Below are 18079 nucleotides of genomic sequence, written 5' to 3'. Positions count from 1 at the left end.
CAGGGAATGGCTTCCCACTGCCAGAGGGCAGGGATGGGTGGGATATTGGGAAGGAATTGCTGGCTGGGAGGACAGGGAGGCCCTGGGATGAAATTCCCAGAGAAGCTGTGGCTGCCCCATCCCTGGAAGCGTCCCAGGCCAGGTTGGACAGGGCTTGGAGCACCCTGGGCTGGTGGGAGGTGTCCCTGCCCATGGCAGGGGTGGCACTGAATAGTCTTTAAGGTCCCTTCCAACCCAAACCAACCCACTTGGTGTTTCTCTAATTAAACTCAAAAGGTTTTATTTAGGGACCAAACCAACTCTATGGGGGGCATCTCCTGAGGGGTTTCCCTGAAGAGCCTCTTACCTGAAGACCCCTGACCATTTCTTCAGGAGGGTCTCACTGTACTGGTCCTGGATCTCCAGCAGCATGTCAAAGAGCTGATTCACTGGGAAGCCATAACCCTGGCAGGAGGGAAGGGAGCAGCTTCAGGGGGGGAGAAAAGGTCACCAGGAGGCACCTGAACATCATCTTCTTAATTAGTAACAGGGAGCAGCTGGGCAGAGCCTCCTCCACCCCCCAGAGCTGCAGGTGGGGACACTTAGGGGGTGATTACCAAGGGCTTGGTTGGTTGGAGGGACATGGGCTTGGGAAGGTGGTTCAGGCTTGGTCTGTCTTTGATCTTTGCCCCCCGGGCTTGGGCTGTCTCTCTCCCTTTGCCCCCGGTCTTGGGCTGTCTCTGCCCCCCCCCCCCGGGCTTGGTCTGCCCTTGCCCCCTCCCCCGGGCTTGGTCTGCCCTTGGCCCCCCCCCCGGGCTTGGTCTGCCCTTGCCCCCCCCCACCCCGGGCTTGGTCTGCCCTTGCCCCCCCCCCCCCGGGCTTGGTCTGCCCTTGCCGCCCCCCCCCCGGGCTTGGTCTGCCCTTTGCCCCCCCGGGCTTGGTCTGCCCTTTGCCCCCCCGGGCTTGGTCTGCCCTTGGCCCCCCCCCCGGGCTTGGTCTGCCCTTGCCCCCCCCCGGGCTTGGTCTGCCCTTTGCCCCCCCGGGCTTGGTCTGCCCTTTGCCCCCCCGGGCTTGGTCTGCCCTTGGCCCCCCCCCCCGGGCTTGGTCTGCCCTTGCCCCCCCCCGGGCTTGGTCTGCCCTTGGCCCCCCCGGGCTTGGTCTCCCTTGCCCCCCCCGGGCTTGGTCTCCCTTGCCCCCCCTGGGCTTGGTCTGCCCTTGGCCCCCCGGGCTTGGTCTGCCCTTGCCCCCCCCGGGCTTGGTCTGCCCTTGCCCCCCCCCCCCGGGCTTGGTCTGCCCTTGCCCCCTCCCTGGGCTTGGTCTGCCCTTGCCCCCTCCCTGGGCTTGGTCTGCCCTTGCCCCCTCCCTGGGCTTGGTCTGCCCTTGCCCCCTCCCTGGGCTTGGTCTGCCCTTGCCCCCTCCCTGGGCTTGGTCTGCCCTTGCCCCCCCCCCGGGCTTGGTCTGCCCTTTGCCCCCCCGGGCTTGGTCTGCCCTTTGCCCCCCCGGGCTTGGTCTGCCCTTTGCCCCCCCGGGCTTGGTCTGCCCTTGGCCCCCCCCCCGGGCTTGGTCTGCCCTTGCCCCCTCCCTGGGCTTGGTCTGCCCTTGCCCCCCCTGGGCTTGGTCTGCCCTTGCCCCCCCCGGGCTTGGTCTGCCCTTGCCCCCCCCGGGCTTGGTCTTTACCTACTGAGCAAACCAGGTTGTCCATGAGGTGTCACAACCCACGCACCAAAGTGCCCAAAAAGAAGCCAGGCCACCACATCCTGCCCCCACCCCGTTAGTGACCCCCCTGGTGGGCACATCTGTGAGCAGCAGGACCCCTGAGTGGGACAGGGACAGGCCACCAAGGGCCGTGTACCTGGAGTGTGTCAGCAAAGAGCACGATGAGGTTCTTCAGGTCCAACACCAGGCTGGGGTCAGAGCAGTAGGACTGCAAAGAAGGGCAGATGTTAAACCAACTTTTTAAATGATATTTAACTGCTTGACAAGCACCAAAATTCTGCCCTCAGCCCCCCTGTGTCACCTCTGGGGTGACAATAAATGCACAGCCTCATGATGAGGGGCTCTCCTCCTCCAGCAATGCCATGCAGGGCCAGGGGAGGGGGTGACAAGGGTGTCTCTGCTCTCCAGGCTGTCCATGAGGAACAAGGATTTGGGTGCTCCAGAGACACCTGAAGGGTCTTCAAGACTGCCCAGGAGCTGCTGGAGAGCAGGAGGAGATGAAGAAAAACAGCTGTGGCAGAGCAGGATGACAGAAGCACCTCATGCAATATTTACTGTGTTGTGTCTGCTGGTAATGAAGCATCTCTGCTCCAAACACCAACATTCCTGGGATTTACAGGCAGAGAGGACACTGCCCCAACCCCAGCATTCCTGGGCAGGGATTTACTGGGGGACGGGACAGGGCAGTGCTCCATCCCCAGCATTCCTGGGCAGGGATTTACTGAGGGACAGGACACTGCCCCATCCCAACATTCCTGGGCAGGGATTTACTGAGGGACAGGACACTGCCCCATCCCAACATTCCTGGGCAGGGATTTACTGAGGGACAGGACACTGCCCCATCCCCAACATTCCTGGTCAGAACTCCAGGACAGGGAACTGGGGGACAGGACAGTTCTCCATCCCCAACATTCCTGGTCAGGACTCCAGGAGATGGAATTGGAGGACAGGACACTGCTCTAAACACCAAAATTCCTGGTCAGGGATTTACAGGAGGACTGGGGGACAGGGCTCCATCCCCAACATTCCTGGTCAGGGAATTGGAGGACAGGACAGGGCTCCATCCCCAACATTCTTGGTCAGGGAATTGGAGGACAAGACAGGGCTCCATCCCCAACATTCCTGGTCAGGGAATTGGAGAACAAGACACTGCTCCATCCCCAACATTCCTGGTCAGGGATTTACAGGGGGACAGGACACTGCTCCATCCCCAACATTCCTGGGCAGGGAGCTGGGGGACAAGACACTGCTCCATCCCCAACATTCCTGGTCAGGGAATTGGAGGACAGGACACTGCTCCATCCCCAACATTCCTGGTCAGGGAACTGGGGGACAGGACACTGCTCCATCCCCAACATTCCTGGTCAGGGAACTGGGGGACAGGACAGGGCTCCATCCCCAACATTCCTGGTCATGACTCCAGGAGATGGAATTGGAGGACAGGACAATGCTCCAAATACCAACATTCCTGGGCAGGGATTTACAGGGGGACAGGACAGGGCTCCATCCCCAACATTCCTGGGCAGAACTCCAGGACAGGGAACTGGGGGACAGGACAGTTCTCCATCCCCAACATTCCTGGTCAGGACTCCAGGAGATGGAATTGGAGGACAGGACACTGCTCTAAACACCAAAATTCCTGGTCAGGGATTTACAGGGGGACTGGGGGACAGGGCTCCATCCCCAACATTCCTGGGCAGGACTCCAGGACAGGGAATCACATCAATCACTAAGGATTTCCATCCCATTAACCAACCAGTTCCCAAGGAATGTGCCAACCAGGTGCTTCCCCCCCCAGTTTTGGGGCACAGGGGGGGCTCTGGGGTGCCACTCACCGAGTGTGTCCGCAGGGCAGCGATGCCCTTGGACAGGGCCATCTCCCACAGCTCCTCCAGGTAGGCTCTGGTCACCAGCCCCTGCGTGGTGTGCAGGATGTGATCCTCCACCACGAAGAACCTGGGAGAGAGGACAGTGAATTCCAACCTGGGAATTCCAAAGGAGACCAGCAGGTGGGGTGGGCACGGCCAGAGGGGCGGGGGGGGGGGGGGGGGGGTGGCACTTGGGGCACCCCTGGGTGGCACCACGGGGGTTGGGTCTCTCTGGAGAAGGAGGTGCAAAGGATGTCCCTCTCCAAGGGCTTCAACACGTTATTCCAATGGGAGCCTCGGATTGAGCTCAGCTCCAGCCTGGGAAAATTCCATTATCAGTGGGGGAGTGCAGGGAAAGGCTGGAAGTGCAGGGGAAGGGCTGGAATTCCAGGGGAAGGGCTGGAATTGCAGGGGAAGGGCTGGAATTCCAGGGGAAAGGGCTGGAAGTGCAGGGGAAGGGCTGGAATTCCAGGGGAAAGGCTGGAAGTGCAGGGGAAAGAGCTGGAATTCCAGGGGAAAGGATGGAAGTGCAGGGAAAGGGATGGAATTCTAGGGCAAAGGGATGGAAGTGCATGGAAAGGGATGGAAGTGCAGGGGAAGGGCTGGAATTCCAGGGAAAGCGCTGGAATTCCAGGGGAAAGGATGGAAGTGCACGGAAAGGGCTGGAAGTGCATGGAAAGGGCTGGAAGTGCAGGGGAAGGGCTGGAAGTGCAGGGGAAGGGCTGGAATTCCAGGGCAGGGGCTGGAATTACAGGAGAAAGGCTGGAAGTGCAGGAGAAGGGCTGGAAGTGCAAGGGAAGGGCTGGAATTCCAGGGGAAAGGATGGAGGTGCAGGGAGAAGGGCTGGAAGTGCAGGGGAAGGGCTGGAATTCTAGGGCAGGGGCTGGAATTACAGGAGAAAGGCTGGAAGTGCAGGAGAAGGGCTGGAAGTGCAAGGGAAGGGCTGGAATTCCAGGGGAAGGGCTGGAATTCCAGGGGAAAGGCTGGAATTCCAGGGCAAAGGCTGGAATTCCAGGGGAAAGGTTGGAATTCCAGGGGAAAGGCTGGAATTCCAAGGCAAAGGCTGGAATTCCAGGAGAAGGGCTGGAAGTGCAAGGAGAAGGGCTAGAATTCCAGGAGAAAGGATGGAAGTGCAGGGGAAGGGCTGGAAATGTAAGGGAAGGGCTGGAATTCCAGGAGAAGGGCTGGATGTGCAGGGGAAGGGCTGGAATTTTCTGCTCCTCTTGGAGCTTGGGTGGGCTTGGAAGGCTCCTGTGGGATTTGAGGAGCAGAAGCCCAAGAATCCCCTCTTTTCCCAGGAAAACCATCCCAGAATAGCTCTTAATTAATCAGCACTAATTAAGGCAGGGGGCCTGTGCCCTTCATTAGTGGGGCCAGGAGATGCCCAGAGGGGCCTGACCCTCAGAGACCCACAGGAGGTGGCACCAGTGACACAAACCACACTCTGCAACCCTCCCAAAGGCACCAACCACCTCCCCTTGGCCTGTTTGGGCCTGAAGGACCATCAGAAACACCACCAGAACCATCTCCACCCCCTCCTCCCCCTCTCCTTTGAGGTTCCTCAGGATTCAGGGCATGGACACAACACCTACCCCACGATCTGATTGAAGTACTTCCTGTAGCCATCCAGGGTCTCGTGCTGGAACAAAGGGACAAAGAGTCAACCCAAGGTGGCCAAAGGCACCTGGAGGTCCTGGGGATGTCCAGGGGGCAGGGCTGGGGGTCCTGGGGATGCCCAGGGGGCAGGTACCATGTTGGGGGGAGGCTGCAGCACCAGCCGGGCTTGTTTTCTCCTCTGCTTCCTGTAGTAGCTCTCGAAGGTGTCTCGGGCACCCTGGGGAGGAGAAAAGGGTCAGTGGAGGAACCCCAAGGATGTGAGGGGAGATTGGGATGGAGAAACACTGAATGGGTTGGGGTGGAAAAGCCCTCTGAGATAGTGGGGATCATTCTGAGATCATGGAGATGATTCTGAGATCAAAAGCCCCCCAAGATCATGGAGATCATTCCAAGATCAAGAGCTCTCTGAAATCATGGGGATCGGTCTGAGATCAAAAGACCTTGGAGATCATGGAGATCATTCTGAGATCAAGGGGATCATTCTGAGATCAAGAAGATCATTCTGAGATCATGGGGATCATTCTGAGATCAAGGAGATCATTCTGAGATCATGGGGATCATTCTGAGATCAAGGAGATAATTCTGAGATCATGGAGATCATTCTGAGATCATGGAGATCATTCTGAGATCATGGGGATCATTCTGAGATCAAGGAGATCATTCTGAGATCAAGGAGATAATTCTGAGATCATGGAGATCATTCTGAGATCATGGAGATCATTCCAAGATCACGGAGATCATTCCGAGATCAAAAGCCCTTGGAGATCATGGAGATCATTCTGAGATCATGGGGATCATTCTGAGATCAAGGAGATAATTCTGAGATCATGGAGATCATTCTGAGATCATGGAGATCATTCCAAGATCACGGAGATCATTCCGAGATCAAAAGCCCTTGGAGATCATGGAGATCATTCTGAGATCATGGAGATCATTCTGAGATCATGGGGATCATTCTGAGATCATGGAGATGATTCTGAGATCAAAAGCTCCCCGTGGTCATAGAGATCATTCTGAGATCATGGAGATGATTTTGAGATCAAAAGCCCCCCAAGATCATGGAGATCATTCCAAGATCAAGAGCTCTCTGAGATCATGGGGATCGGTCTGAGATCAAAAGCCCTTGGAGATCATGGAGATCATTCTGAGATCATGGGGATCATTCTGAGATCATGGGGATCATTCTGAGATCAAGGAGATCATTCCAAGATCACAGAGATCATTCCGAGATCAAAAGCCCTTGGAGATCATGGAGATCATTCTGAGATCATGGGGATCATTCTGAGATCAAGGAGATCATTCTGAGATCATGGGGATCATTCTGAGATCAAGGAGATCATTCCAAGATCACAGAGATCATTCCGAGATCAAAAGCCCTTGGAGATCATGGGGATCATTCTGAGATCATGGGGATCATTCCAAGATCAAAAGCTCCCTGTGATCATGGAGATCATTCTGGGACCAAAAACTCTCTGAGATCAAGGAGATCATTCCGAGATCATGGAGATCATTCCAAGATCATGGAGATCATTCCGAGATCAAAAGCCCTCGGAGATCATGGAGATAATTCTGAGATCATGGAGATCATTCTGAGACCAAAAACCCTCTGAGATCAGGGGGACCATTCTGAGATCACGGAGATAATTCCAAGATCAAAAGCCCTCTGAGATCAAGGAGATCATTCTGAGATCAAGGAGATCATTCTGAGATCATGGGGATCATTCTGAGATCATGGAGATCATTCCAAGATCAAAAGCTCCCTGTGATCATGGAGATCATTCTGGGACCAAAAACTCTCTGAGATCAAGGAGATCATTCTGAGATCATGGAGATCATTCCGAGATCATGGAGATCATTCCGAGATCAAAAGCCCTCTGAGATCAGGGGGACCATTCTGAGATCACGGAGATAATTCTGAGATCAAAAGCCCTCTGAGATCAAGGAGATCATTCCGAGATCATGGAGATCATTCTGAGACCAAAACCCCTCTGAGATCAGGGGGACCATTCTCAGATCAAAATCCTTCTGAGATCGTGGAGATCATTCTAAGACCATGCAGATCATTCTGAGATCAAAAGCCCTCTGAGATCATGGAGTCCAACATTCCCCAGCACTGCCAAGGCCACCACTGACCATGTTCCCAAGTGTCACATCCACAGGCATGTCAAATCCCTCCAGGGATGGGGATCCACCCCTGCCCTGGGCAGCTGTGCCAGGGCTGGACAGCCCTTTCCATGAAGGAATATTCCCAATATCCCACCTGCCCCTGCCCTGGTCCAGCCTGAGACTGTTCCCCCTCCTTCTGTCCCTGTTCCCAGGGAGAAGGGACCAGCCTCTCCTCAACTCCCCCCTCCTTCCAAGGAATTTGAGGGATCCAGAAGGTTCCCCCTGAGCCTCCTTTTCTCCAGGCTGAGCCCCCCAGCTCCATCAGTTCTCCAAACCCTTCCCAGCTCCGTTCCCTTCTCTCCAGACCCTTCCCAGCTCCATCAGTTCTCCAAACCCTTCCCAGCTCCATTTCATTCTCTCCAGACCCTTCCCAGCTCCATTCCCTTCTCTCCAGACCCTTCCCAGCTCCGTTCCCTTCTCTCCAGACCCTTCCCAGCTCCATTCCCTTCTCTCCAGCCCCTTCCCAGCTCCGTTCCCTTCTCTCCAGCCCCTTCCCAGCTCCATTCCCTTCTCTCCAGACCCTTCCCAGCTCCATTCCCTTCTCTCCAGCCCCTTCCCAGCTCCATTCCCTTCTCTCCAGACCCTTCCCAGCTCCGTTCCCTTCTCTCCAGCCCCTTCCCAGCTCCGTTCCCTTCTCTCCAGACCCTTCCCAGCTCCATTCCCTTCTCTCCAGACCCTTCCCAGCTCCGTTCCCTTCTCTCCAGCCCCTCAGTGTCTCCTGTCTGAGGGTCCCAGAGGTGCCCCCGGGGCTGGAGGTGCCCCAGCAGTGCCAGCTCAGGGGTGGGCACTGCCCTGGGCTGTGACACAGCAGGGTTGGCACAATAAATATTCTCTGGATTACATGAATTAGACTGGATTGAACATCAACCCTCCCATCTCTGCAAAGTTCGATGCCAAGAGCAGAAGACAAAGAGTTTGGCACAACCCATCAGGTCAAACCCAACTGGTCAGTACTGAGGGGATCTGAGAAGCTTCCTGCCCCCCATTCCCAGTGTCCCAGTGGGACACACAGGGACACTCCCAACTTCCTCCTGGGTCACAGCATGGACAAGCAGAATGTTGTTCACCCAAAGGGGCAGGGAGACAATTCCAGTGTGAGCAAAAGGACAGAAGGGGACCAAGAACACCAAATGATTTCTGGGAACAGAGGGATGGAGAGCCACAAACACCATGGAATTCAAGGCCAGGCTGGACAGGGCTTGGAGCAGCCTGGGCTGGTGGGAGGTGTCCCTGCCCATGGCAGGGGTGGCACTGGGTGGGCTTTGAGTTCTCTTCCAACCCAACCCATTCCATGATTCTGGAGCCCCTCTGGGCTGGAGCCAGGCTGGGAGAGCTGGGGGGGGGTCACCTGGAGAAGAGAAGGCTCCAGGGACACCTGAGAGCCCCTGGCAGGGCCTGAAGGGGCTCCAGGAGAGCTGGAGAGGGACTGGGGACAAGGGATGGAGGGACAGGACACAGGGAATGGCTTCCCACTGCCAGAGGGCAGGGCTGGGTGGGATATTGGGAAGGAATTGGTGGCTGGGAGGGTGGGCAGGCCCTGGCACAGGTTGGGCAGAGAAGCTGTGGCTGCCCCATCCCTGGGATTGTCCCAGGCCAGGTTGGACAGGGCTTGGAGCACCCTGGGCTGGTGGGAGGTGTCAGGGTTGGAACTGGATGAGCTTTAAAGGTTCCTCCAACCCAAAGAACATCAGGAGAAGGTGAGGACCATCAGAACTGCTCTGAGCCTGCAGAGCTGCCCCTCCCCAGAGCTGAACCCCCAGGTCCCCTTCATGGGTGTCACCCACCCATGGGGACAGACCAGCCCTTCTGAGGTGCTTTGTCCCACCATCCAGGGCTCCATGGGAAGGTCCCACCCTGGCCCCAACCCAGGAGGATCCCAGCCCTTCTGAGGTGCTTTGTCCCACCATCCACCCTCCATGAGAGGGTCCCACCCTGGCACCAACCCAGGAGGCTCCTCCAAAGGCTGTGGCACCCCTGGATGTCTCATCCCTGCCCATTCCTGCCCCTCCAAAGGCTGTGGCACCCCTGGGTGTCTCATCCCTGCCCGTTCCTGCCCCTCCAAAGCCTGTGGCACCCCTGGGTGTCTCATCCCTGCCCGTTCCTGCCCCTCCAAAGGCTGTGGCACCCCTGGGTGCCTCATCCCTGCCCATTCCTGCCCCTCCAAAGTCTGTGGCACCCCTGGGTGTCTCATCCCTGCCCATTCCTGCCCCTCCAAAGCCTGTGGCACCCCTGGCTCCGTCATCCCTGCCCGTTCCTGCCCCTCCAAAGGCTGTGGCACCCCTGGGTGTCTCATTCCTGCCCCTCCAAAGGCTGTGGCACCCCTGGGTGTCTCATTCCTGCCCCTCCAAAGGCTGTGGCACCCCTGGGTGTCTCATTCCTGCCCCTCCAAAGGCTGTGGCACCCCTGGGTGTCTCATCCCTGCCCATTCCTGCCCCTCCAAAGGCTGTGGCACCCCTGGGTGTCTCATCCCTGCCCATTCCTGCCCCTCCAAAGCCTGTGGCACCCCTGGGTGTCTCATCCCTGCCCATTCCTGCCCCTCCAAAGCCTGTGGCACCCCTGGCTCCGTCATCCCTGCCCGTTCCTGCCCCTCCAAAGGCTGTGGCACCCCTGGGTGTCTCATTCCTGCCCCTCCAAAGGCTGTGGCACCCCTGGGTGTCTCATTCCTGCCCCTCCAAAGGCTGTGGCACCCCTGGGTGTCTCATTCCTGCCCCTCCAAAGGCTGTGGCACCCCTGGGTGTCTCATCCCTGCCCGTTCCTGCCCCTCCAAAGGCTGTGGCACCCCTGAGTGTCTCATTCTTGCCCATTCCTGCCCCTCCAAAGGCTGTGGCACCCCTGGGTGTCTCATTCCTGCCCCTCCAAAGGCTGTGGCACCCCTGGGTGTCTCATCCCTGCCCATTCCTGCCCCTCCAAAGGCTGTGGCACCCCTGGATGTCTCATCCCTGCCCATTCCTGCCCCTCCAAAGGCTGTGGCACCCCTGGGTGTCTCATCCCTGCCCATTCCTGCCCCTCCAAAGGCTGTGGCACCCCTGGGTGTTTCATCCCTGCCCATTCCTGCCCCTCCAAAGCCTGTGGCACCCCTGGGTGTCTCATCCCTGCCCATTCCTGCCCCTCCAAAGGCTGTGGCACCCCTGGGTGTCTCATTCCTGCCCATTCCTGCCCCTCCAAAGGCTGTGGCACCCCTGGGTGTCTCATCCCTGCCCGTTCCTGCCCCTCCATGCCCACAGTTTCTGTCTGGATTTGGATTCCAAACCCTTCAGAGAAGGGACAACGTCTTGCTTTGAACTCTTGGGAGCCAAAGGGAAGAAAAAAACCCCAAACAACAACAACAACAACAAGAAAAAAAAAAAAAAAAGCCAGAACAAGCTCATTTGGAATTCACAAAACAAACAACAAGCAGAGCAACAGAGATCACCTGAGCCAGGCACCAGCTGGCACCCTCTCCCATGCCCAGGAGGAATTAATGAGCTGGCAGAGCTGATGGGAATTTAATGACCCTCCAGCTGTGCTGCCATTACACAACCAGGTTGGCCCAGGATGCCCCAAGTGTGCCAAGAACCCCTGAGGAACCATTGCCTGATGTGCTCCTGGAGAGCTCTGGGTTTAGGAGGACTCATCCTGAGGTGCCCACAGCTCTGCCACCCAGTTGTGCCCACCCAAAACACCTCCCTGCCACTGGGCACTGCCAAGGGGGGAGGATTTGTGCTGTGAGCTTTGTCTCTGAAGGTTGAGGAGAGGAGGAGCAGCTCTGGTGCCACCCCAGGCACTGCCACCCAGCCAGTGCCCTGGCATGGGATAAATGGGCTTGGGAATAAATGCCAACCTTTCTCCTGCAAGCAGGTGAAGCATCAGGTTGAACTTCCAGGTGATGTGACATTTTAAGGCAGTTTTTAGGAATATTTTGGGACCAGCCTGTCCCCGTGGTGGGGCTGCTCCGACCCCTCCGAGCTGCTCCCTCAGGAAGGGGAAGGCCCACAAGCCACCACTCAGGGATCTGCAGGTCAAGGAGGATCATTCCAACCTTCATCAGGTTCAGAGATAAAATTAAGAGAAATATTAAGTGATTAACCCGAGTAATTAACCCAGAGGACCCACAAGCAACGAGCTCCTGTCCCAGGCCTGGAGCTGGAGCTTCTCAGGATGCTGGTGAGGACCATCACAGGAGAATCAAAGCACCAGGGGTTGTCCCACTCCCACCCCACCACTGATGGCACCAAACTGAAGGTGTTTGTTGTTTCTGCTGTGCCTCATCTCTCCAAACCTCCACAAGAAGCACAACCCCCCCCGACCATCTCCATCCCCATCAGCCCATCCCTGGTGGCACCACTGAGACCTCGGAGGGAAGCCACTCAATGAACCACAGCTGATTAATTAATTCACTGATTTGTGGTGCAAATTGGAGCCTGAAGGAGGTTTTTTTCCTCCATTTCTTTGATAAATCCACATGTGGCACCGTCCCAGGTGAAGGCACACAAGGCTTGGCCACCACAGGGCTTGGTCATTCCCACCACACACCACAAGGAGCTCAGGGAGAAATAATTCCCTGATATTGGACAAGAAGAAGCTGCCACTGCCCCAGGACCTTGTGGTGGCCTCAGGGACTTCCTGGGACTTTGGGAGAGCAGAGCCTGAGGAGCAGGAGAGCAGATTGTGCAGATTTCTGCTGAGACCAAACCAAAGCCACTCAGCAACTCCAATCATTTGTCCTCATCCCTCTGAGTGGGCTCCAGAAGGAGCTCCTGCCTGTTCATCACACCCCACCAGGGACCTCTCCAGGACAGAGAGGACAGGAAGTCACCCCATCTCATTAAAGAGCTTCTCCATTTCATGGAATCCAGGAAAGGTTTGGGTTGAAAGGGACATCAAAGCCCACCCAGTGCCAGCCCTGCCATGGGCAGGGACACCTCCCACCAGCCCAGGCTGCTCCAAGCCCTGTCCAACCTGGCCTGGGACACTCCCAGGGATGGGGCAGCCACAGCTTCTCTGCCCAACCTGTGCCAGGCCCTGCCCACCCTCCCAGACAAGGATTTCTCTTTAATCTTCCATCTCACAGGAATGTTTGGCTTGAAAAAGACCTCCAAGATCATCGAGTCCAACCTGTGGCCAAACACAACCTTGGAGACCAGCCCATGGCACCAAGTGCCACCTCCAGCCTTTCCTTGGGCACCTCCAGGGATGGGACTCCACCACCTCCCTGGGCAGCCCCATCCAATGCCCAACCTCCCTTTCTGTGAGGAAATTCTTCCTCATGTCCAACCTGCCCCTCCCCTGGTGCAGCTTCTGCCCATGTCCTGCCACCCATCCCTGCCCTCTGGCAGTGGGAAGCCATTCCCTGTGTCCTGTCCCTTCAGGCCTTGTCCCCAGTCCCTCTCCAGCTCTCCTGGAGCCCCTTCAGGCCCTGCCAGGGGCTCTCAGGTGTCCCTGGAGCCTTCTCTTCTCCAGGTGACCCCCCAGCTCTCCCAGCCTGGCTCCAGCCCAGAGGGGCTCCAGAATCATGGAATGGGTTGGGTTGGAAGGGACCTCAAAGCCCATCCAGTGCCACCCCTGCCATGGGCAGGGACACCTCCCACCAGCCCAGGGTGCTCCAAGCCCTGTCCAACTTGGCCTGGGACACTCCCAGGGATGGGGCACATTCCCATGGCCAAGAATCCCAGACTGTTCTGAGTTGGAAGGACCCACAAGGATCAGCGAGTCCAACTCTCGAGTCAATGCCCCACACAAAGGATTGGACCCCTGACCTTGGTGTTATCACAACCAAGTTTTAACCCACTGAGCTCATCTCAACCCCCAACCCCAGCAATCACCTCCTTCCCTCCTGGCACAAACCCCAGGGCAGTTTCCCATCACCATTTCACCAACGGCTTTGAGGGAGATGAAACCTCAGGATGGACTTCACCACATTCCCGAAAACCAAAACCCTGTTGGGTTGAACTTTCAGAGGAAAAGGTGTTTGCCATGGCCAGGAGGAGCAGGACTGGGCTGAGCTGGGCTGGAGATGGCCCATGAAGGACCCCCACAAACCTGCCCCCCACTCTGGAGGTCCCCTCACCCTCACGAGGTGCTCAGAGGGCTCTGGGTGGCACCTCCTTCTCCTTCCAACCCACAAACAGCTTTAACTGCAGCAGAAAGAGCAAAGCCCTTGGAAACCATTCCCCTAAAAAAGTCATGGAATCCCATTCACATTTTACTTTCCCTAAAATTTATGGCCCCCAGACCTGCCAATGTGACCAAAACCATTTTCCTCCCAGGGCAATTCTCCTCCTGGAGCTTTTTCTGGCTGTCCCAGGACTCTCCCTCAGGAGAGGCTCCTCCAATAAAACCCTTCTCCTCAGGACATCTCTCTTGCCCACATTCCCATATTTCTTGCTCCCACTTTCATCCTTTTCTCTTCAATTCATCCCCTCAGATGTTCTCAGTGCTCAGGGTATTCTATCAGCCCAAAAATGGAAAATATTCCTCCCTCTTTGGTGGCACTTGGAGCTCAGACCACCCAGTTGCCCACACGGGATCTCTTTGAGACCATTCAACTCTCAGGTCTTCAGACCATCCATTACTCCTCTGTCTCCTCTGTTTTACTCCTGTTTTCCCTCTGGGTGAAAAGCCAAAACCCAAACACACAAATCACACCAAAAAAAAAAGCCACCAGAAGAGGCCACGAGACTCCAGGTTTGATAAATTACCCATCTGAATTTAGATTTATATTTTATATTTTAATCCTCTTCTTCTCTCACAGCCCAAGAGGAAACGACCTCAGGTTGGGCCATGGGAGGTTTTGGTTGGATAGGAAGGAAAATTCCTTCATGGAAAGGGTTGTCCAGCCCTGGCAGTGGTGGAGTCCCCATCCCTGGAAGGATTTAAAGTGGATGTGGCACTTGGGGACATGGTCAGTGTGGCCTTAGTTGGACTTGATCCTGAAGGGCTTTCCCAACCAAAATGATTCCATGGAGTCCCCCAGAAAACCCCCCATGTGCCTGGGAGAGTTCTCCAAACTCTCCTTGACCTCAGAGAGGTTTTCCAGCACCTCAACAAACCACCAGGAGTTTGTGCACCATGAGCTGCCAAGAAAAGGAGCTCAGAAAATGAGTTCAACACGCCCTGAAGATCCCTCAAGGTAAGAGGGAACCAGTAGCCACTCATGAAACACAAAGAAGTCCAACCCTTGAGCAGATGCTCAACTAGAGAAACATAAATATTCCCAAATAGAATCCCGGGGATGAACACACAGGTGCAAGGAGGGATCAAACAGGAGGCTCCTGCTCCTCTGGGAGCTGCTTGTTGACTGTAAACACCTCCCGGATGCCAAAACAAGGAGATGAAGGGGAGCAGAGTGGGGGGGTGGGGGGACAACAGCCAAGGCTTCTCCTCGGAGCTCTGGGTGCTCCACAGCATCCCAGAGCATTCCAGGCTGGGAGGACCCACCAGGATGACCCAGTCCAACCCTCAGCCCTGCACAGGCCCAGCCCCAGCAATCCCACCCTGTGCCCCAGAGCATCACCCAACGTGTCCTGCTTGGCTCAAAGAGCACATGAAGGAGGAGGACAATCCCAATCCCACCTTGTCCTGGCCAGGAATGTCTCCACCATCCTGTCTAAGATGGTTTGCTGGTCAGCACCTCAGTGCCCTTCTACAAAAAAGGACCATGAGCACAGGAGTGGAGGCATCTCCTTCCTCCCAGCCCAGCCCAGCCAGGCAGGACTTCTCAGGACAACCCAAGGTGGAAGGACCCACCAGGACCATCCAGTCCAACCCCTGGCCCTGCCCAGGACACCCCAACAATCCCACCCTGTGCCCCAGAGCATCATCCCAACCCTCCTGGAGCTCTGGCAGCCTTGGGGCCGTGCCCACTGCCCTGGGGAGCCTGGGCAGTGCCCACCACCCTCTGGGGGAAGAGCCTTTCCCTGAGATCCCACCTGAGCCTGCCCTGGCACAGCTCCAGCCCTTCCCTGGGTGCTGTCCCTGCCCTGGCACAGCTCCAGCCCTTCCCTGGGTGCTGTCCCTGCCCTGGCACAGCTCCAGCCCTTCCCTGGGTGCTGTCCCTGCCCTGGCACAGCTCCAGCCCTTCCCTGTGCCCTGTCCCTGCCCTGGCACAGCTCCAGCCCTTCCCTGGGTGCTGATCCTGCCCTGGCACAGCTCCAGCCCTTCCCTGGGTGCTGTCCCTGGTCCCACAGGGCAGAGCTCAGTCTCTGCCCCTCCTCTGCCCCTCCCCAGGAAGTTGTCCCTCCACTGAGGTCTCCCCTCAGTCTCCTCTTCCCCAGCTGGACACCCCAAGTGCCCTCAGTGCCCTCACACACTGCCCCATCCCTGTGTCCCTCCTTTGGACACTCCAATGGCTCAATCTCTCCCTTCCTTGGTGTCCCCCCAAACTGCCCCACCGTGGGAGGTGAGGCCCCCCCAGTGCAGAGCAGAGTGGGACAACCCCATCCACTGTCCCACCAACCAGTGCAATGCTGGTGGCACATCCATGGGCAGAGAGTGAGAGGAAACCCCTCCTGATCCCTCAGGAAAGGGCACTGAGGGCCAAGGGGAGCTCAGGCCAACAAGGACCAAAGGATGTCCCACAAACAAGGCCCACACCAGGGAATGGGTTTCAAACCCCATTCACTGACCCACCAACCAGTGCAATGCTGGTGGCACATCCATGGGCAGAGAGTGAGAGGAAACCCCTCCTGATCTCTCAGGAAGGGCACTGGGAGCCCAGGGGAGGTCCCACCTCAGGCAAACAAGGACCAAAGGATGTCCCACAAACAAGGCCCACACCAGGGAATGGGTTTCAAACCCCATTCACTGACCCACCAACCAGTGCAATGCTGGTGGCACCTCCATTGGCAGAGAGTGAGAGGAAACCCCTCCTGATCCCTCAGGAAAGGGCACTGAGGGCCAAGGGGAGGTCAGGCCAACAAGGACCAAAGGATGTCCCACAAACAAGGCCCACAGCAGGGAGTGGGTTTCCAACCCCATCCTCTGTAGGGTGAAGCCCCTCAAGGCTTCCCTTCTGGCACAAGAGCCACCGCTTGCCTTGGCATCCTGCAGCAGCTCCTGGCACAGCTTTGCTGCTTCAGCCTGGCCACCAAATGGTTAACTGGGAGCAAAATGGGTAGGATTACCCACCTCTGCCCCCCATGCCCCATGGCAGATGCCCATCATGCCCCCTCTCAAAGGAGCAGGGCTCCTTCCTCCCCGACACCGTGGCCGTGCCCGCCGTGCTGGCACAGCAATCCCTGCTGAGCTCTGCCCGTAGGAAGCAATGCCCATTCTGCACTGAGAGCTGGGCACAGCCTTTCCTTTGCCCTCCTGGCTGCAGCTGCAGCTCCCTTGGAACTGCTCAGCCAGGGCAAGTGAGGACAGTTTTACACAGAGGAAAACCCTTCAAGGGTCACTTTAATGTGCCCGCCGGTGAGACGGGCACAGCTTTTCCTGCGCCTGGTAACGAGGGGCACAGGGGCATTGCACTTCACCACAGGGCTAATTGGCACAGCAGGGCAACTGCTGCACTTGCCTCCTGAGCACAGGCCTGAGGTTGAGCTGCAGGAACACAAAACATGCTCCAAAACCACCTGGCAAGTGAAGCGTGGGCAGGAGATGCCCTCTAATGTCGGAGCGTGGCAGCGCAGCCACGGAGGGGCGAGAATGGGGCAACCAGGAGGTGCCAAATGGGGGGTTTGGGGGTGTTTTGGCTTCCGCCCAACACCTGGCACAGGTGGGGTCCATGGTGACCCATTGAGCAGCTCGTTGGGCATGGCCAACCATGTTGGCGTTGGCGCTTCCTGTGCCCAATGAGGCTCCTGCCAAAGGTGCCAGGCAAAGATCAGGGAGCAGCAGAGGGCAAAGAGGCTGATTAATGAGCCCCAAACTTTCCCCTGGAGTGTTAATTGATTAAATACCTTCACAAAGAGCCTCTCTGAGGGCCCTGGTGGGGCTGGGCCCTCTCAGGACTCACCAGCTCCATCTCATAACTGACCATTGCTTTGCACAACCTCTGACCCAGGAGGGCAAACGGGCACAGGAAGGAGGAGGTGCCAACCCAAAAGGGCCTGGCAGTTTGGAGGGGTGGGATGGGCTGGGATGGGGCTGAGAGATGGGGAGGCAGGGGAGGAGCATCACCTTGGCCACCTGGACCACAAGACAAGATGGTTGAGGGGGGGTTTGTGCCCCTGTGCCCCCTCAGGGGAACCCCCAAACCCCCCAGAGCTGTCCCAGCCCTGGGCAACAACAGCCCAAGGCCGTGGAGCTGCTGGAGGAGCCCAGAGGAGGCCCCGGAGATGCTGCAGGGCTGGAGCCCCTCTGGGCTGGAGCCAGGCTGGGAGAGCTGGGGGGGTCACCTGGAGAAGAGAAGGCTCCAGGGACACCTGAGAGCCCCTGGCAGGGCCTGAAGGGGCTCCAGGAGAGCTGGAGAGGGACTGGGGACAAGGCCTGGAGGGACAGGACACAGGGAATGGCTTCCCACTGCCAGAGGACAGGGATGGGTGGCAGGACATGGGCTGAAGCTGCACCAGGGGAGGGGCAGGTTGGACATGAGGAAGAATTTCCTCACAGAAAGGGGGGTTGGGCATTGGAAGGGGCTGCCCAGGGAGGTGGTGGAGTCCCATCCCTGGAGGTGTCCAAGGAAAGGCTGGAGGTGGCACTTGGTGCCATGGGCTGGTCTGCAAGGTTGTGTTTGGCCACAGGTTGGACTCGATGATCTTGGGGGTCTTTTTCAAGCCAAATGATCCTGTGAGATGGAAGATTAAAGAGAAATC

The 18079-nt window shown here is 57.4% G+C and overlaps 1 protein-coding gene across 1 annotated transcript in view; it reads right to left on the bottom strand.

Moving 5' to 3' along the window:
* EXOC6B (exocyst complex component 6B) overlaps window positions 1–18079 on the bottom strand; it is a 168126-nt gene that overhangs the window by 124270 nt on the left and 25777 nt on the right. The window contains exons 3-7 of the mRNA XM_071557111.1: window positions 5314–5397; window positions 5156–5202; window positions 3531–3651; window positions 1832–1903; window positions 347–444 (exon numbers count right to left, since the gene is read on the bottom strand). Coding sequence (XP_071413212.1) covers window positions 347–444; window positions 1832–1903; window positions 3531–3651; window positions 5156–5202; window positions 5314–5397 — 422 coding nt within the window. The remainder of the gene's footprint in view (window positions 1–346; window positions 445–1831; window positions 1904–3530; window positions 3652–5155; window positions 5203–5313; window positions 5398–18079) is intronic.

The sequence above is a fragment of the Pithys albifrons genome, chromosome 5 (genome assembly GCF_047495875.1).
Source record: "Pithys albifrons albifrons isolate INPA30051 chromosome 5, PitAlb_v1, whole genome shotgun sequence".
Classification (NCBI taxonomy): Eukaryota; Metazoa; Chordata; class Aves; order Passeriformes; family Thamnophilidae; genus Pithys; species Pithys albifrons.
This window is presented reverse-complemented; position numbering and strand designations above follow the sequence as displayed.